General features: G+C 32.5%; 1 protein-coding gene across 1 annotated transcript in view; it reads right to left on the reverse strand.

The window, feature by feature from the left end:
- Positions 1–22,363, reverse strand: part of LOC143083989 (uncharacterized) — a 58,537-nt gene that overhangs the window by 13,376 nt on the left and 22,798 nt on the right. The window contains exons 4-7 of the mRNA XM_076260401.1: positions 19,039–19,296; positions 15,054–15,503; positions 5,396–5,553; positions 3,777–5,003 (exon numbers count right to left, since the gene is read on the reverse strand). Coding sequence (XP_076116516.1) covers positions 3,777–5,003; positions 5,396–5,553; positions 15,054–15,503; positions 19,039–19,296 — 2,093 coding nt within the window. The remainder of the gene's footprint in view (positions 1–3,776; positions 5,004–5,395; positions 5,554–15,053; positions 15,504–19,038; positions 19,297–22,363) is intronic.

Genomic DNA, 22,363 nt, shown 5'->3' on the forward strand with positions numbered 1-22,363 from the left:
CTTATGATATGTTTTTCTATAGTGGTTGAACATTGATTTTGTGCTCAATTTCAACTTCAATCGTCATTCCTAAAATAAAATTATATATACTAATTGAACGATTGTTGTTTAATGCCCAGTGGCATTTGTATAATGCACATTTACTGATTAGGACGAGAACAATTTACCAAAGTGCAATTGGTATGTCATTTAATAGGTGCTCCAATTTTACTGCCAGGTTTAAAGAAGAATAAACATGACAATATTTCTATTCCTGAGTTACCCTTGTTATAACTGTTTCAAATTATACTTCAAATATTTATCAATGGCAAAATCAGTAGGCGAAGCTAGAATGACTACTCATATCAGGTAACGGAACGCATAAAATATATCGCAACAGGGTCTTAGCAAATCTCAACGTTAATAAATTGTTAAGTCTGCATACACTTATATTTTAATACAAACAAGTCTTCATTTACCCTTATTCTTTTACAAACAAGTCTAGTCATGGTCATTGTCATTTCTAGGAAATCACGAAAATAGCCCAGATTATATTAATGAATATTAAACATTACAGGGAAAACGAAAAAGGCTAAGAAATACAAAAAAAAACGGTAAAAAGTATATGTACCTGATATTCCATTTTTAATTAATTTCACTTCCTCTCCAGAAATAGTTTTAGCCAGAATGTCCTTCAGCTGATCTGTATACAGCCTTGTTGGTGTGTTATGGCTATCGAATCTTTTTAAAAGGTCACTTGATATATTACTTAATTCATTGAAACGTATTTCGTCAAGTTTAAATATATGAGAATGTTGTAATTCGTTTCTTGTAAGTCTTATGCGTTCAATATCATCTCCAATAGCTATGTCCGTATTCTTAAAATCTTGCCAACATCCTCCCCATGGTCCAGGAGGACATGGTCGGTGGTTTGAATTACTTGGAACATGTTTATTAAGTTTCCTGTGTTCACTGTATAAGTATGTTATATCACAATCACACCTTTGACGTAGATGTGGTTTATCTGGTTTTAATAAATCATATAAAACATCAGCAAAAATATTCAAAGCTATCATTCCCATCTTTGTAAAATTAATTTCCTCTTCTGTGAACTGGAAAGAAAATAAGAGTTGTGATGTAAAACACGAACAAGATAATCTACAATAAGACTTCACATAAGTTTTGGTTGAATCAATTTACAGTTAACTTAGTCAAGTACTCACAGAAGTTTTTGCAAGAAAACAAAAACATAAACAGTCTATATAAAGAAGTAAAACTAAGGAGCTGGCACCAAAGCCGAAACTAACTTTTGTTCAATTGGAGAAATCTGTGAATAATGTTTCAAAATAATTATTGACAAAATCTTGCCGATAATATTTCAAAAATAGTTTGTTTTGGTATCAATGATAAGGAAACAGTGTCAAATTTATGTTTTTTTTCTTACATAGGAAAACCATTATAATAAAACACATGTATCATTTATTGATATTTTTAGCACCTGGTCTAACAATATAAATCATTCATGATAATATGATTGCTTCAACTTAACTAACAGCAGTATGATGACTATCAAAGGGGAAAGTTCCACAAAGGCAAGTGTTGAACCGATAATAATGCCATTATTAAATGATAAAAAGGATTTATGTTGATAAAAAAAAAATCACAAAAATACTGAACTCTGAGGACAATTCAATAGTAAAGTCCCTAATCAAATGACAAAATCAAATGACAAAACACATCAAAAACGAATTGACAACAACTGTCATATTCCTGACTTGGTACAGGCATTTTCAAATGTAGAAAATGGTGGATTAAACCTGGTTTTATAGACATGTAAGAAAGAGAAATAGAAATATTTCTGTCAACAATTCTGTTTCAAGCGTTTGAATTTACATTCTTAAATTAATTCACATTAATTTTTGTGGAAGTTAATATTTGTTCAACTTTAACCATCAATAAAAACACTAACATTTAAATTTTTTAACAATTTTTTTCTTCTTCTATATATATCTTGTCATTGTTCAATCTTTAATTTATTATAATATGGAATGGAAAACTGAACTTCTCCTGTTTTATCATTTCGATTTTTAGGAAATGAATATAGCACGAAAATACAACGTGATGTTACATACCCGTGCCAAAATGGCTGTTCCTGTTGCCCTTTCATTGACATTCGAAAACACCCTCTCACCAGCTTGGACACGGAAATGTACCTCAAAACAGAAAAAAGTATGTCATTCATTTTCAATAGAAAATAGTTGGTAATATTCATGAAAAGTTTACGCAGACAATTTGTCAATGTAGGTGGCACCTATCATATTCTTTTATTCTATTTTGATAAAGATAGGTTGAATAATTGACATATCCAGGCATGCAAGTATGTCTAAATTCTTTGGCTATGTATGCATATTAGTAAAACAAGTTAGATTTCTCTTCAGAGATGAGTTACCTCATAAAACTGGAAATAAGTCTTCCTATAAGTTTCATACAACTCAAGGAAATGTTTGTTTTTTTTACATTCAGGGGCGAAGGTAAACGGCGCAAAATCATAGAAATAGCCTACTCGGTCAGTAATGCTAAAATGCTAAAAATGTTCAGTTAGGAGTATAATGATTTTATAACATGAACTGTCTCAATAGTTTGCATTTCGATGGAATGAACTATAACAAAGCATATATAGTGTCAATCCGAAGACAATTGCTCGATTTGACGAATGCAAGATATTTTCTCAAGAATTTGTTTTAAGTAAAACAAGTAATACTTATAAAGTTATCTTATTTGACATTGCACTTTATGTAACATGTGTAATACTTACTACTAGTTATACAAATATGTTATACAATAAAATAATAGCTTGTTACCTTGGTGGATTGAACTGTAGTTTGGGTTTGACTTGAGCTTTCAATATAAAGATTAGATCTGGGAACATTTTCAGAACTCTGTGACAATAAAAAATATTTTTTAAACAAAAGTTAATAACCACTATCGGTTGACCACTACTACCTTATATTTAATTAAAACATCACTCTACTTAAATCTATCAATTATTAATAAAAATAATCATAAATTTTATGTGGTGAGAGCAAAGCTTTAACCCAATTTAGAATTTACTTAACCCATATATATCGAAATCTAACATGATGTCCATTATACACTTTATGTACACACCCGTGGTAAAATATGAATATATTGTACGGGCGGTTCCGATTGTACTCCCACGTCATATGTTTTTTTTTGTAACATGCAAGTAATTAAGCTATCATTTAAAATCATTCAAACCTATCTTAATACGTTAACGCATGCCACTAGTTCCATTTGCTCTGTTCTTTAACGTCTTAATTGTGCTTTATTTATGGGAATGGCAATTTTTTCTTCTTCACCGAGAGCGCCTCTATCAAAACGAATTGCCATATTCTTCCTATAAGAATAGAAATAATTCATGGCGGCTTGCATTTATACTGATTTTACCACGGGTTTGCCCTATTTGCTGATATTTCACTCTCGCTGTAAAATATTCGGCATAAAGAGCCAACCCGTGGTAAAATTAGTATAAATTCAAGCCCCCATGAATTATTTCTTCAATAACAAACAGTAACACACTGACCTGTTAAAGTGCAAATAATAGTTTTATCACTCAATAACTATAACTTTAGTACCCAGTAGAAAAGCAAGGAAAACTTTCATAGGATATAGGTAGATGGAAGGACTGACACATGGTACTAAGTATACAATATGATTACACATTTTCTATATAGAATACATATAACATGTAAAATATGAATACATCTTTAACTTACATCAGATGTGTTATGTTGTAGATCTGACCATTCACCAGTGAATGTGTGTATAGCAGTACATGTCTCACAATAATATTTGTTTTCCTGATCTTCACTTAAATTAAATGATCCTGTCACACACTCTGGTTTTGTGTGGCCACATTCCCACTTCAACTCAAATCTTACATTGGACATCTTGAATCTTGTACTTATTAACTTGATTATTTCCTCTGTCACAAAGTCTGCAATGTATTTGAACAAACCTCTTTCAACTTTCTCCCCAAACTGCCAAATCTGAATTTGAATTATATTTGGACCTTTCATAATAAGTAATTTTCTCAATTTTGTCGTTTTCTGTAACTCAAAGACAGCTGAGCTTCTGAAAAGAGTAATTTGTCTTTTATGTTCCTTAGTGACAACTTCTGCAACATTATATTTCCTGCACAGTGACGCAATTAAATGATTCATTAAATGAGGTGGTAGAAACCTGAACATATAACATAACCAGGTAGACTTAGTACATACGTTTTCCGTCACATTAAACATTTCGTATATATCACACTCAGGTTCTGATTTAATCATACAGGGTAGATAATAGAGAGGTTTGTCATCACCAGCATCTCTTTGAGTTTCCGATGTGTTAGGACGTATAATGATATCAAATTTCTCCATTACATTCAGGATATGATCCTTGTGTTTGGAAAAAATGCTTTCACTTTTTCTAAATATGTCGTCTAAAACCTCGCTATGCAATTTGCCTCTACTATAAAATTCTTTCCATTTGTTTTTATTTCTTATACTAATAGCACTAAATTTTTTGGCTGTGACAATACATCTAAAAACATCAGACAACCACTGTGTGTCTAAAATAATATAAGAAGGAAGATCATTGAAATAAACTAAGGCTCTGATCTCATGGTGAAATTCCAGGAACAATCTGAGTTCCTCATCATTTAGTGGCTGAGGTGTATCAAAAGCAATATTCTGAATTTCTTGAAAGGAAATAATAGGTAGCACCTTCTTCTTTTCTTGAAGTCGTTTTTCAAGCTGAATAAATTTTAAAGGATAATCTGTATTCCATGTTCTCATTGTTCTTGCTAAATTTAGGATGTTTTCTCGTATTTGCTGGAATACACTGGGATCATCTTCTGTATTGGAAATGAAGTATTCTTGCCTGATATGTCCGAGTTCATCGTCTGAGATATTCTCTGCATACTTTAAAATATTTTCTTTGCATGCATCATCAATCTAAAAAAAAATTGTAATCCTCTTATCTACGTACATGCATGATGGGTTTATTGTACTATATCATATTTCAGAAATTGTTGAAAGATCTTTTGTAAACTATTAAAACGGATTGCTTTTCCTTTAAAAACTTTTAACCTTACAATGTGATAAAGCTTTCATTTATATATTGTCAATATATGTCATATCTGTTGGTCTGGTGAAACAGTAAAACAGGTATCTGTACATATAAACACTTTGCTGTATGGGCTTTTCTCATTGTTGAAGGCCGTACAGTAATCTATAGTTGTTAATTTCTGTGTCATTTGGTCTCTTTTGGAGAGTTGTCTCATTGGCAAACATACCACATCTTCTTTTTTATACAAACATCTGACAACATTTGCAATTTCCAATACCTCTTCTACATCACAGATCAAGGCATCTTTCCAAGTGCCAACAATAACTATCGGTGGATCAAGATCATCTGATGTTCTCTTGCTGACATCAGATTTATTTCTGTCCTCTTCCAATCTACTGTAACAGTGTATTGAATCCATCCATAATTGGAATAAATCTACAAAGAAATGTGTATAACATGTATAAAGAATTCATATCACCATGCATTCATTCAAGCTTAATGTCATAAATGTGGTATGATGGATAATGAGACAGCAATTCACAAAAGATCAACAGACCAGAAGATAAACAGCTAAAGGTCACTTTTCAACATTTTCAAATTATAGCAGATACCAGCAATGGAGGAACGAATTCACAAAAAAATAGTTATTACAAGATAACAAGTTGTCTGGCTTAAAAATAACATTTTTGTTTCGGCTTTTATAATGGAAGTCCTGTGTCAATCATTTTCTACTATTAATTGATTATTGACCTTTGTATTTACTGTTTTCATTTTACTTTATCATCAAAATCCATGCCAAAGAAATTATTTCAGATGTAATTTAAGTGCATTGTTCTATCATGGGAAACAAGTTATGTATACTGTCTCTATTTGTCTGAAAATGTCTTAATTCTGTTTGAGTTTGTCTTACTAATTTTTTTATGCACATGAGGCGCTTTTCGAGATAAACATGATTAACCTTCATAAGGAATGCTCAAATTCAAAGATTCAACAGCCAAATGTATCAGACCTAAACACGTTCAGAGTTGTATAACCAAAAGGCATATATACTAAATAGAAAATTTCATCTAAAGTCAACTTAGACTGATGGAATTGGAACCTTAATTATTTCTTAATTTATCAAAATTGAGGAAATTCTCAGTCAGCCCTTAAATTCACACACACACAAAAAATCGCAGTTCAATGGTTTTCAGCATTCGAAATTATTCAATTGATAAATAAGTCATGAATTGGAGGTTAAATACCTTACTCTGAGAGGCCTAATAAGCAATATCTATGATATATGTTGGTAAAAGGTTTTATTTGACCTTGACCTAATTTTAAACAGTTGCTAACAGTTTATCATTTTACAACACTCATTGTACAATGAAATTTGTCAAAGTTTTCTTGGCTTTTTTTTAAGGGAATGATAATTTATATTTAGTGTGCAGCTTCAGTATGTTGAGTTGTAAAATATTTCCATACAACAAATACAGTTGACATATTGCATATAGTATTATAAAAAAGACCAAAACAAAAAAAACTTAACATTACCACTGAACCATGAAAATGAGGTCAAGGTCAGATGTCACCTGCCAGTTGGACATATACACCTTACACTCATTCTATACAACAATTATAAAAGACTTATTGCTTAAATTATCTGATATATGGACTAGACCAGGGAAACTAAATCTTCTTCACTGGTCCATGAAATGAGGCCGAGGTCAAATGAAAGCTGTCTGACGGGCATGAGGACCTTGCAATGACATTAACGGTACCCATTTTCATGCACCAGATGCGCATTTCGACAATACATGTCTCTTCAGTGATGCTCATGGCGAAAATATTTGAAATCCAAAGCATATATAAAAGATGTAGAGCTATAATCCACCAGGTCCAAAAAGTATAGCCAAATCTGTGAAAGAAATCAAAGCTTTGCATGAGGGAGATACATTCCTTAATTTATAATAATTTCTATTAACATTTTGTAGCAGCAAATTTTAATAACACAAAAAAAATCTGTATTTTCATTCCAGTACCGAAGTACTGGCTACTGGGCTGGTGATACTCTCGGGGACTAACAGCTCACCAGCAGAGGCATCGAACCAGTGGTAGTAATAACATTAACGGTACCAATTTTCCTGCACCACATGCGCATTTCGACAATACATGTCTCTTCAGTGATGCTTGTGGCCAAAATATGTGTAATCCAAAGCTTATATAAAAGATGAAGAGCTATAATCCACAAGGTCCAAAAAGTATAGCCAAATCCGTGAAAGGAATTAGAGCTCTGCATGAGGGAGATACATTCCTTAATTTATAATAATTTCTAACATGCATGTACTACATATTGTTATCCTAATATACATAATAAGAGAGAAATTTAAGAAGTCACTGAACCCTGAATATGAGGTCAAGGACAAGGGACATATGACAGACGGAAACTTCATAACATAAGTCATTTAATTATATACAAAGTATGAGCATCGAAGTATTCCACCTTCTAAAATATAAAGTTTTTAAGTAGTTAGTTAACTCCATCGCCGCCGCCAGATCACTATCCTTGTGTCGTGCTCTCTGCAACAGAAGTTGGGGGCTCGACAAAAATTTCTTACTCGCTACAACTTAACACTACCAAGCTGCAGATAAAATATCAAATCACTCCCTTTTACAGAAGCTAAGACAACTCTGTGATAGATTTTCTTACGAACAGACGGGGTCGAGCTAGATCTGCTTCCATCTTTGGCGACGCAGGTAAAAACAGACAACAACAAAACAGACATAATGCTGAAAGTGTTAACACCAATTAATCAATAATTCAATCAATCAATGAAATAATTATATTGTACAACTGGTATCAATGATCTTGTTTTACCGTTTACAGTTTTAAATAATCTATAGGAGGTTTCGAAATAATCTGCATAATGATACACATTTGTAAAATAAAACTATAATTTAAGGGCAATAAATCTAACAAGGAGTCTGCTAAATTTCACACTTTTTCACTTTCATGTTGATCTCAGAGAGTTGCATTCATAAGTTGTTAATGTCACAATCTCATCCAGCTGATCATTTTTCTATTTTTTTTCTAAACTATTAGAGTTTTCAGGAAAATATTTTAAAATGAATTCACAGTAATTATTCCAACAAGGAGTAATGTGACGATTTCCATCAAGTTGATCTGTTTTTTGATCTTATCTTGCTGCCTACACTTAATTCCTCCCTGTGTGTTTAAAGGTTAGAAGACAATTTACCAAACAATAAACAAATCAAATGCAAGATTATGTCAAATCGTCATTAAGAACAAAACTTTTCCATTACTTAATTTATGTCATTTTCTTTTTTATTTCAAGATATTAAACAAACAATACAAAAAATAATTGCTAAAAATGGACATTTCAGGATCAATGACCTCGAAACCGATTGTCCATTTTCCCGGAATTTTTCAGAGAAGGAAGACCTCGACTTTTTATCAGTTTTGCTCCAACTGTTTTATGTTTGAGATACACATCAAATACTGTTTATTCTTGAGTTTTCTATGTTGTATTTTGTATACTGTTGTTTACTTTTTGATCGTTTTTTTTTTTATCTTCAGTAACTTTCACTTTTGTTTGGCATACAGTTCAAAAAGTAACAAAACTTTTCCAAACAAATCAGTCTATAAATAGTTGCTATGCCCTTGACCTTGAACTTACTGAACCAAAAAAATAATAAGTGTTTTTCCAATCACATCTGGCATGTTAAACCAAGTTTGGTTAAAGTTATACATAATATTCAACAGATACCATCTGGAAAGATACATTTTGTCAACACTTTAGACTATCAATCTGCTGTGGACTTTGACCATCTAAACTTTAAATGTATTCTTCCAAAATTCATCACCGAGTTTTGGCATTTACCATCCGAGTTTGGTAACAGGTAGCCTTGATTCAAAAGATACCATCCGAAAACCAAAATTTAGCTTAATTTCTGTCTAAAAATAACTGTTGTGACCTTTGCCTTTGACAAACCAGAACTCATATCAGAATACAATTAATATTTAGTTAATGTTGAAATATTAACAAATTTGATTGTGAATTAATCAATTAAAATAAACTGCGTTGAATAATGTTAACCTGGGTTGTTGATCATTCCAAAATAAATAAATAAGCATTTGGCAGAACCATCAATGATAACATAAAAGGCAAATGGAGATTATTGCTTTGTTATCTTTGACTTAACCACAACTTTAGGAATATCATTGTGACACAATTGGCACATACTATAGACTCCTTGCAGAAAAGAAAGATTAATCAAAGGAATTGCTGTAGTTTTCTTTAATGAGAATTTAACCCAACGTCTTGTGATATCTAACTATTACAATGCATTGTATATATTGATAAAGAGCTGCTCAATGAGCACATGATATGCCCGTCGCTTTTTGAACAAATAAAGTTCTATAACTCCAGGATCCTCAATGTCATATCATAAATTTATAAAAATAAACTGTAATCACAGAGTTATGTCTCACTTATTTGTTATTTTTATAATGCAAATTTTGAAATTAAAATATCAAAACTTTAACATGGAACGCCATGACTGCCTAGTACAAAAAGCTAGAGCAGTTAAGGCAAGATTTGGCAGATTTTCAGCAGCGCAATCATGTTTCTAAGAAACAACTGCAGTCCCTGGCGGGCAAGCTAGATTAATTGCTTGTAATCTTATATGATGTGGTTTTGTTTACTTCATTATATGATGTCGAAACGTCATTATATGATGTGCTATCATCGTCGTTATGGTCAATGAACATGATTACGATTAGAATGATAACTGTCTACGTCATAACTGATTCCGATCTGCTTCTGTAAACTATAAACCCGGCTCAAATATGTGTCTATCGCTAGCGAGAGTGCAATTAATAAGAAAATGAGACAATGCATTTTAACAAAATCAACAATTTCAAACATTTCGGAGGGAGATTAAGATCAATTAATACAGGAGCTAATTGGAGAAATTTGCGGCTGTGGCGAAAATATGATAAAACAAACTTTGAGGCTTTTTATAGCTTGCTATTTGGGTTAAGCAAAGGCTAAGTGTTGAAGGTCGACTTGTACTTTGACCTATGCTTGTTTACTCTTACAAATTATGACTTGAATGGAGAGTTTTCTCATTGGCTCTCATACCGCATCTTCTTCTTTCTATTCATTGCAAAATACATCATTGAACTCACAGTCAGTCTTAAAAATATTTCACAACAATAGCTATAGAATTATCTACACATGCATAATATGGCAAGATGGTTTGTTTTATAAAATATTATTGAATGATATAAATGGTACTATTTATCAAAGGTACCAGGATTGTAATTTAGTACGCCGACGCGCGTTTCGTCTACATAAGACTCATCAGTGACGCTCATATCAAAGTATTTATAAAGCAAAGTAAGATGTATAATGTAGTGTTATTCCTCCAAAACCATACAAAGTCGGAAATATTTGTTATATGACGTATACATGAAGTATTTTGTACTTCCTTAATTTGTCTTTGAAACAATCTTTTTCCACAGAATAAGCCAAAATATCTAAATTCGGAGTGCTTAGTCCTCGTACTGCCCGCGAAATGCGAAATGGTCAGGTTGGGTAATGTACACATTTTTGTATATATAGGTTGTTTATATTCAACTTATTTTAATGGAGATTGTTTTAATTGCTAATATAATTCTGCAACTTGAGTATGTCAACAGATTTGGAGTGGCGTCAACAGTTTCTGAGATACATCGGTAATGTCAAGAGATTTTACGTATTTAATATCGTTATTTAGTTAACATTGGAAAAAACCCACTGAAAATCACACTTTGCCACACTTTTTCAATTGAGGGTATTTGATATTTTTATTTTCCAACAGAGATGAATGGGGTTATGCCCGTCTTTTGCATTATGTTCCTCGTTTTCGTCTCTTTAAAGAAAAAGAATTAAATGCATTAACCGTGTCCAAATCCTTACTGTAGCCACCTTATTACTGTGTCCACAATCTTTGTTTCAACACTTGCATCTTCTAGTAATTATAATTCGGAATACTTTGCTTGCTTCTGACAATGGTGTTCGACAAGGAGAAAACTTATCACCCCTTCTATTTTATTGTACTTCTGATTGACTAAAAAAAATCTTAGTGAGTTGAAATATTACAGGACTTAACAGAACTATACCAGAAGATCTGGAAAGAGAATTAGAAATATATCTTAATTTTTTTTAATATATTGTGTCGAGTACTCGAAAACCAGTCCTGAAGAAGCTTTGTTCATTCATAAAAAAAAAATAGAAACACGTGCGTTTGTCCTCCTGACTAAATGCTTTTGAAATCTCTCTCTCTTGTTTTGTATATATTGTAAATTTATTATTGTTATCTCTTTACTGATGTCATACATTGACTTTATGAGAATAAAAATATAGATTTAGAGGCCATAATTATACCGATATGGATGTTTGATTTGATTGACTGATTAATATTTAACACACTCTATAATGTCCGTATTAATAAATCGGTCACCAGTCAAAAATGAAAGCTACGTACGTAAGTAGAAATCTCTTTGGTAGCAATACATCGGAATGTTAAAATAAATAAATAAGCAATAATTATGGTAATTTTCTTTCATTGGGGGTGGGGACGTCTGAGGAAACAGTGGATTTTTCTCGTTTTTTTTCCATGTCTACACCTTGAAGAAGGAAAGCAATCAATAAATACCCTTCTTTTCCAAAGACCTACACATTTTAACACCCCCTCCCCATCTTTCAAAAAAAAAAAAGCCACCACCTGACAACTAGAGGCTCTCAAGAGCCTGTGTCACTCACCTTGGTCTATGTGCATATTAAACAATGGACACAGATAAATTCATGACATAATTGTGTTTTGGTGATGGTGATGTGTCTGTATATCTTATTTTACTGAACATTCTTATTGCTACAATTATCTCTATCTATAATGCACTTGGCCCAGTAATTACAGTGGAAAATAATTTCTAAAAATTTACAAAAATTTATGAAAAATGCTAAAAATTAACTATAAAGGGCAATAACTCCTTAACGGGTCAATTGACTATTTTGGTCATGTTGACTTATTTGTAGATCTTGTTTTGTTGAACATTATTGCTGTTTACAGGTTATCTCCATCTATAATAATATTCAAGATAATAACAAAAAACGGCAAAATTTCCTTAAAATTACCAATTCAGGGCAGTAACTCCTATGTTCTATTTTTAGCCATGGCAGCCATTTTGGTTTGATGGCCGGGTCACCGGACACATTTGTTTAAATTAGATACCCCAAAGATGATTATGGCCAAGTTTGGATTAATTTGGCCCAGTAGTTTCGGAGGAGAAGATTTTTGTAAAAGATTTCTAAGATTTACGAAAAATGGTTAAAAATTGACTATTGCTGTTTACAGGTTATCTCTATCTATAATAATATTCAAGATAATAACAAAAAACGGCAAAATTTCCTTAAAATTACCAATTCATGGCAGTAACTCCTATGTTCTATTTTTAGCCATGGCAGCCTTCTTGGTTGAATGGCCAGGTCATCGGACACATTTTTCAAACTAGATACCCCAAAGATGATTGTGGCCTAGTAGTTTCAGTGGAGATTTTGTAAAAGATAACTTAGATTTATGAAAAATGGTTAAAAATTGACTATAAAGGGTAATTACTCCTAAAGGGGTCAACTGACCATTTCGGTCATGTTGACTTATTTGTAAATGTAACTTTGCTGAACATTATTGATGTTTACAGTTTATCTCTATCTATAATAATATTCAAGATAATAACCAAAAACAGCAAAATTTCCTCAAAATTACCAATTCAGGGGCAGCAACCCAACAACGGGTTGACTGATTCAACTGAAAATTTCAGGGCAGATAGATCTTGACCTGGTAAACATTTTTATCCCTGTCAGATTTCCTCAAAATGCTTTGGTTTTTGAGTTATAAGCCAAAAACTGCATTTTACCCCTATGTTCTATTTTTAGCCGTGGCGGCCATTTTAGTTGGTTGACCAGGTCATGTCACACATTTTTAAAACTAAATACCCCAAAGATGATTGTGGCCAAGTTTGGATTAATTTGGCCCAGTAGTTTCAGAGGAGAAGATTTTTGTAAAAGATTACTTTAATTTACGAAAAATGGTTAAAAATTGACTATAAAGGGCAATAACTCCTAAACGGGTCAACTGACCATTTTGGTCTTGTTGACTTATTTGTAGATCTTACTTTGCTGAACATTATTGCTGTTTACAGTTTATCTCTATTTATAATAATATTCAAGATACAGCCCTTGGATGGTGTAAACTTCCCAAAACAACGTGTATGGTGTAATGGTGTATGGCATATGGTGCAATGGTGTAAGGTGTATGGTGCTATGGTGTATGGTGTAAGGGGAATGGTGTAATGGTGTATGAGGAATGGTGTGATTGTGTAACGTGCGATCGGGAATGGTGTGAATGATAATGTACTACCTTTCATTGGTTGCAAACGAAGTTTTTTTTATTTCATGTTTTAGGATTGTTAGCATAAACATAATAAAAATCTTAATATTTAAAATTTAATTGCATTATGGGTAATTTCGGATCGTGTAGATAGAATGGGGAATGGTGTATGGTGTAAAGTGTAAGGTGTATGGTGCAAAGGTGTAACGTGTATGGTGTAATGGTACAAGGTGTATGGTGTAATGGTGTATGGTGTATGGTGTAATGGTGTATGGTGTTAGTGGGAAGTTTACACCATCCAAGGACTGTAATAACCAAAAACAGCAAAATTTCTTCAAAATTACCAATTCAGGGGCAGCAACCAAAGAACCGATTGACCGATTCATCTGAAAATTTCAGGGCAGATAGATCTTGACCTGATAAACAATTTTACCCCATGTCAGATTTGCTCTAAATGCTTTGGTTTTTGAGTTATAAGCCAAAAACTGCATTTTACCCCTATGTTCTATTTTTAGCCGTGGCGGCCATCTTGGTTGGTTGACCGGGTCATGCCACACATTTTTTAAACTAGATACCCCAATGATGATTGTGGCTAAGTTTGGTCTGATTTGGCCCAGTAGTTTCAGAGGAGAAGATTTTTGTAACAGCTAACGACGGACAACGACGGACGACGGACGACAGACGACGGACGCAAAGTGATGAGAAAAGCTCACTTGGCCCTTTGGGCCAGGTGAGCTAAAAATGGTATGACTGCCAATGAGACAACTCTCCATCCAAGTCACATTTTATAAAAGGAAACCATTATAGGTCAAAGTACGGTCTTCAACAGGGAGCCTTGGCTCAAACCGCACAGCAAGCTATAAAGGGCCCCACATATTACAAGTGTAAAACCAAGGTAATAAATCTATGTAAAAAACGAGAAACAAGAAATACTTATGAACCACATCAACAAACGACAACTACTGAACCAAATTGTACCAAAACTTCACTCTGATCTGATCTGAAACAAAAGTGTCACATCACAACATAGAAAAACATACTACAAAATATCAATAGAAATGACTTAACTCAATCAAGACATGTTAACACAAGTGAACATACACTGGACGAATACATTTGATCTATGATACAATGCAACTACAAAATAAAAAAAAAACACTAATGGATGAATAATTAAAGTAACAGTTATGAAATGTTAAACAATTTCAGAAAAAAACAAAATCCGTTTGTATTAGGTTTTGGATTTTCAAATTTTGGCATCAACTATCACTGAAGAGACATTCGTTATTGAAGAAATGCGTTTCTGGAATTGCAATGGTTCAATTAATTTATTAATTGACTAATTGCTTCACATATTTTTCTCTGTACTCATGGTACTCTGTACTCATGGTACTTGAAGGAATAATGGGTATATATAGTTCTTGACAACAACTTGCATCTTAAGCTTAGTAAAAATAAAATGAAATGTTAAATATTTTTATTCTCACTATATAAAATGTTACCTTTTGCTTTTTTGTCGTCAGCCTCATTGAGTTTTGTAACAACAAGATAAATTGCATCTGGTGACAAAAATGTTTGATGTGTGTGGTAAAATTCTTCATCTCCTGCAAAATCCCATAACAACAATGTGGCATACTCTTCTTTGTCATGTAAATCAACATTAGATTTAAGCATGGTTTCAATATCCTTTTTAACTTCTTCTATTGATTGATTTGGCTGCTGATTGGTTACTGGAGGTTTAATTGTAAATTCAGTGGAAACTTGAGGTTTAACTGTAGATTCACTGTATACTGGAGGTATTTCAGACTGCTCCGATACTGTCTCTGATACCTTTGATTCTATGAGGGTGTTGTCCGTCACAGCTTCATGTGTTTCGTCTTCTACTGACTCTTCAATTGTTCCTTTGTATTGTTTCAATAGTCTTGCATGAATTTCAGCTTCTTCATTGGTTCCTATCATTAGAAAATTACAATCATATGGAAGAAATGTAGATAAATGTTCAGTAAGATCATATTATAAAATCAGCAATAAAAATACAACAATAAACTTTGTCCATCAATTTGTTTTTCCAATCATTAATTCTAAAAATATACACATTGAGAGTTATCAAAATTGAAAAATGGGGTTTCTTTGGTTGGTTTGAATATTGAAATAGCAGTAATTGGGGTTCAATGAAAACCCACAAAACTTGATGCATAAATTTCATATATAGATTCTGGGAGTTCCGAATTACTACAGTTGACGTGGATTTAGTAGCTTATCCTGATCTCACATGTGAAGACATTGATATAAAAAAGTGATATGATTGCCAGGCTATACACCAAAGGACAACCTTGTAAACAATTACAACTCACTGTTTGCCTTCAAAATTATATAAAAACCACACCGTCTCATTATGATTCAAGTTTAAATTTTTAATGCAATATTCTCATTCTTAATGGAGGCTTCTTATCAATTTTGGGGATATTAATTAAATATTATCATCAATAGTAGTTTGAAACTTTATTAAGCAAAATATTGACAATAAGATGTATGATTTTTTTTTAAATTCATATATATACAGAGATCAATGTAGATATTAACTAGAGGCTCTAAAGAGCCTGTGTCGCTCACCTTGGTATATGTGAATTAAACAAAGGAAGCAGACAGTTCATGACAAAATTGTGTTTAGGTGATTGTGATGTGTTCGTACATCTTACTTTACTGAACATTCTTGCTGCTTACAATTATCTCTATCTATAATGAACTTGTCCGTGTAGTTTCAGAGGAAAATGTTAGTAAAAATTTACAAATTTTATGAAAATTTGTTAAAAATTGATTATAAACGACAATAACTTCTTAGGGGGTCAATTGACCATTTTGGTCATTTTGACTTATTTTTTAGTCTTAAAATGCTGTTCATTATTGCTGTTTACAGTTTATTTCTATCTATAATAATATTCAAGATAATAACCCAAAACAGCAAAATATCCTTAAAATTACCAATTTAGGGGCAGCAACCTAACAGGTTGTCCGATTCATCTAAAAATTTCAGGGCAGATAGATCTTGACCAGATGAACAATTTACCCCTTGTCAAATTTGCTCTAAATGCTTTGGTTTTTGAGTTATCAGCCAAAAACTGCATTTTACCCCTATGTTCTATTTTTAGCCGTAGCAGCCATCTTGGTTGGTTTGCCGGGTCAAAAAACACAATTTTTTAAACTAGATAGCCTAATAATGATACTGGCTATGTTTAGTAAAATTTGGCCCAGTAGTTTAAGAGGAGAAGATTTTTGTAAAAGTTAACTAAGATTTACGAAAAATGGCTAAAAATTGACTATAAAGGGCAATAACTCCTAAAGGGGTAAACTGACCATTTCGGTCATGTTGACTTATTTGTAAATCTTACTTTGCTGAACATTTTTGCTGTTTACAGTTTATCTCTATCCATAATAATATTCAAGATAATAACCAAAAACAGTAAAATTTCCTTAAAATTACCAATTCAGGGGCAGCAACCCAATAATGGGTTGTCTGATTCATCTGAAAATTTCAGGGCAGATAGATCTTAACCTGATAAACAATTTTACCTAGTCAGATTTGCTCTAAATGCTTTGGTTTTTGAGTTACAAGCCAAAAAATGCATTTTACCCCTATGTTCTATTTTTAGCCATGGCGGCCATCTTGGTTGGTTGGCCGGGTCAAAAAAACACAAATTTTAAACTAGATACATAAATGATGATTGTGGCCAAGTTTGGTTTGATTCGGCCCAGTAGTTTCTGAGGAGAAGATTTCTGTAAAAGATCATGGAGATTTACGAGAAATGGTTAAAAATTGACTGTAAAGGGCAATAACTCCTAAAGGGGTCAACTGACCATTTTGGTCATGTTGACTTATTTGTAAATCTTACTTTGCTGAACATTATTGCTGTTTACAGTTTACCTCCATCTATAATAATATTCAAGATAATAACCAAAAACAGTAAAATTTCCTTAAAATTAAAAATTCAGGGGCAGCAACCCAATAATGGGTTGTCTGATTCATCTGAAAATTTCAGGGCAGATAGATCTTCACCTGATAAACAATTTTACCCGCTGTCAGATTTGCTCTAAATGCTTTGGTTTTTGAGTTATAAGCCAAAAACTGAATTTTACCCCTATGTTCTATTTTTAGCCATGGCGGACATCTTGGTTGGTTGGCCACGTCAAAAAACACAAATTTTAAACTAGACACACCAATGATGATTGTGGCCAAGTTTGGTTAAATTTGGCCCAGTAGTTTCAGAGGAGAAGATTTTTGTAAAAGTTAACGACGACGGACGATGACAGATGACAGACGACGACAGACGACGGACAACGGACGCCAAGTGATGAGAAAAGCTCACTTGGCCTTTTAGGCCAGGTGAGCTAAAAATGGTTTAAACTGAAATACTGGATATTTGAGGATGCCGAGTGTATGGAAAGTATGTATGTAATTTTTCCATCGTGTATTGCATTTATTTATTTAGTCCAAATTGGTTTTAATTATATATATATATTACGATTTCTCACGTTTTTATTTTTTAGACGTAAATATAAAATAATATATAATAATATAATGTGGTCAAAGATCTAACAAATATATTGCACAATACTGTGCAATTGAAGCTTTCTTCTTGAAACTTTTAAAAAATTCGAAATTTGAAAAATTTTGAAAAAAAAGAAAGCCTTTCAAAAGATGGTAAACAAAAAATCCCCCCCCCCCAACTTTTTGAAACCCCCTTGGAGCAATAACCCTTAAATTGAATCCCATGCTTTCCATTGCAGGATTGAACCTTGTAGTACAATGTCAGAGAGTCCATACACTTAAACACAAGTTATTGTCATGATTGTTTGGGAACTAGAAACATGCTTCTTTTTAGCCCTTTTTTTGGTCCCTAATTCCAACATATTTTGGGCAATTAATCCAAAACTTAATCTCAGCCTCCCCTTTGTTATATGGTACATTGTGGTACAATTTCAGAGAGATCCATACAATTACACATAAGTTATTGTCTTGAAACTAGAAAAATGCTTGTTTTGACCCCTTTTTGACCCTTAATTCCTAAACTTAGGCCCCATAACCCCTCAAATGGATCCAAACCTTCTACTTGTGGTTTTAAACATTGCAGTATGATTTCAGAGCAATTGAAATACTTCTACACAAGTTATTATCCTGAAACTAGAAAAATGCTTGTTTTGGGCCCCTTTTGGGCCCCTAATTCCTAATCGGTTTGGACCATCATCCCCAAAATCAATCCTAACCTTCCTTTTGTGGTATTGAACCTTCTGAAAAAATTTCAAGAAGATCTATTCACTTAAATTAAAGTTATTATCCGGAAGCCAATGTGTCTTCGGACGACCACAACGCAGACGACATCATACAAATTATACGATCCCTAAATTTTTTGGGGGTCGTATTAAAATAAAATTGTTATAAACATTTTCCTATGAACAAGAAACAAAATATGTTAAGCATACACATCATACCATCTAATTTATTCCACACGCCATCATCAGACATTGCCTTGCATTTTATTGTGCTGATTTCTATTCCATTTGTACTGGTAACATCTGTATTATCTTCACCAAACAATCTTTTAATCAATGAAGTCTTTCCAGCACCCTTTTTCCCAACAATTACTAAACGTATGTCTCTCTTTTTCTCAGATCCTGACTGAAGTAATTTAAGGTACAATTCAACAGATCTTTTGTCTGTCATTGATTTTATTTCAGTTGGAACTTCATCTACAAAGTGAAAGATATGAAGTTTTTTTGGTGAAAAAGAACATTATCTTTCCAAATTGTATTATGATATAAGTGTTATAGTAAGCATATCTGTCATTGTTTGCAAATATAAAATCTTTAGATGTTTTCAAATTAAGATGGTTAAATCAATAGTTAGGTGATGTTTTAAACAGGTGATAATTTTTTGTATCTGTATGTGCCTTTTAAATGCCAAAATTTTAAAACTATTTTTTATTTCACATTGAAAAATTCAAGCAATTCATAACAATAAATAAACCAGATGCTACGCAGGGCGCAGCTTTATACGACTGCAGAGGTTGAACCCTGAATGGTTGGGGCAAGTATGGACACAATATTCAAGTTGGCAGCTCTAAATTTGGATTGTGATTAAAAGTTGACACAGCATAGGTTTCTGACACAGAATGAATATGGTCTAATGAACTTAAAATTTTTTGTTTTGCCTTTGAGCAATTCACTAACTTAGCTGTTGAATATTAATCCTCTCAAAAAAATGTTTGAAGAAATTTTCTTTTTATTTATGAAATTTGAAATAAGAAAAATTGAACCCCCCCCCCCCCCCATTTTTTTTTACATCCCACTCTTCTTTATTCCAAAACCAATCTCAATTCAAATTTCTAATGGAGTTTGCAACAATAAATACATCATAAAATATTAAAATGTAAAAAAAGTGCTTGTTATCATTGAATGGTAAAGATCGTTTTAATTTATCAGTTGGTAGTAAAAGTGAATATACATTGTATATTGTATAATACAATGATTTAAGTTGATTCAACTACTATTCTGGACAAAGAAAGATAACTCCAATTGAAATTTCTTGCTATTGCACAATATTGTGCAATTAGATATTTCTTGCTATTGCGCAATACTGTGCAATTGAAAATACTTGCTATTGCACAATACTGTGCAATTGAAGATTTCTTACTATTGCGCAATACTGTGCAATTGAGAATTTCTTGCTATTGCACAATACTGTGCAATTGAAGATTTTTTGCTATTGCTGAGTACTGTGCAATTGAAAATTTCTTGCTATTGCACAATACTTAATATAATAATTTTCGATTCTGATTTGGAACAACTTGAAAACTGGGCAAATTATCAAAAATCTAAGTACATGTTTAGATTTAACATATCAAAGAAGCCCAAGAATTCAATTTTTGTTAAAATCAAACTAAGTTTAATTTTGGACCCTTTGGACTTTAAAAGACCAATTTGAAAACGGGACCAAAAATTAAGAATCTACATACACAGTTAGATTTGGCATATCAAAGAACCCCAATTATTCAATGTTTGATGAAATCAAACAAAGTTTAATGTTGGACCCCGATTTAGACCAACTTCAAAACTGGGCCAATAATCAAAAATCTAAGTACATTTTAAGATTCAGCATATCAAAGAACCCCAAGGATTAAATTTTTGTTAAAATCAAACTAAGTTTAATGTTGGACCCTTTGGACCTTAATGTAGACCAATTTGAAAACGGGACCAAAAATTAAGAATCTACATACACAGTTAGATTCGGCATATTAAAGAACCCCAATTATTCAATTTTTGATAAAATCAAACAAAGTTTAATTTTGGACCCTTTGGGCCCCTTATTCCTAAACTCCCAAAATCAATCCTAACCTTCCTTTTATGGTCATAAACATGTGTTAAAATTTCATAGATTTCTATATACTTATATCAAAGTTATGGTGCGAAAACCAAGAAAAATGCTTATTTGGGCCCCTTTTTGGCCCCTTATTCCTAAACTGTTCGGACCTCAACTTCCAAAATCAACACCAACCTTCCTTTTGTGGTCATGAACCTTGTGTCAAAATTTCATAGATTTCTAATCACTTTAACTAACGTTATAGTGCAAAAACCAGGAAAATGCTTATTTGGACCTTTTTGGCCCTCAATACCTAAAATGTTGGGACCAAAACTCCCAAAGTCAATCCCAACCTTCCTTTTGTGGTCATAAACCATGTGTTTAAATTTCATAGATTTCTTTTCACTTTTACTAAAGTTAGAGTGCGAAAACTAAAAGTATTCGGACGACCAAGACGACAACGACGACGACGACGCCAACGTGATACCAATATACGATTAACAAAATTTCAATGTTTGTGGTCGTATAAAAACTGCATTCCCAAATTTTCTTCACAATTTATAATCTTAAGCATGATAAGGTCATATAGCACTTTTTATTTTACCCAATTAGTCTTTGTTAAATTTGCACTTTTAAAAAACAAATGTGCAAAATTTATCTTTGTTTCAAATAAACATGAAACAGAAATATTTGGCATGTGTAAAGTTTCATCCTCTCCAGTACTATAGACGTAAATTTCAAATAACATATCATTGCATATAAGACAATAACCATCACTGGAAATTAACCAATAAAATGTTCACCTCTTTTTTACCCGTGTACAACATGTACAAGCTTTAGTAACCAATTGTGTTACTTCAAGTTTCTAAAATATTTATAGAAACACCAAATAAAAACAATGGTGCTTTGAAACACCCAAGATATATGTGTATGACCCAGAATTCTTTTAATGCAATGACATGTAGTATAAATTATCTACAACTGTAAAATCCGTATGCAACCGGATGTGATGTACTATGAATTGGTGGTATTACGCCAAAAATACACTAATGAAGCATCATCGACATGTGTTAAAGAGATTTTGCTTTATAACTAGTGATAGTATCAATCTTAAATATTCGGTGATTAATTCATTGGTTGATTGGTGTTTAACGCCAATTTCAACACTATTGTCATAGGGTGAAACTTGCAAATATATTTCTTATCTAAGATCAGTATTTAATTGCCCACATTAATTTTCTATGCTCAAGCGTGTTAAGTATTTGTAGATTTATTGTTTTCATGAACTTTAGGAGACTGTCTGATTGGCCGTTAAATTTATTGTATGATGCAGCTGTGTTTAAACTGTAATCGTTTCTAATTAGAAGCCGTATAATTCATGTCTCTGTTTGTTTATATTCTGTCCTTATACTTGTGTGATCTGGAGATAAATGACGATTTAATGTGTGAGAAAGTCAT

Source organism: Mytilus galloprovincialis, chromosome 7 (assembly GCF_965363235.1).
Source record: "Mytilus galloprovincialis chromosome 7, xbMytGall1.hap1.1, whole genome shotgun sequence".
In the NCBI taxonomy this organism is placed as follows: Eukaryota; Metazoa; Mollusca; class Bivalvia; order Mytilida; family Mytilidae; genus Mytilus; species Mytilus galloprovincialis.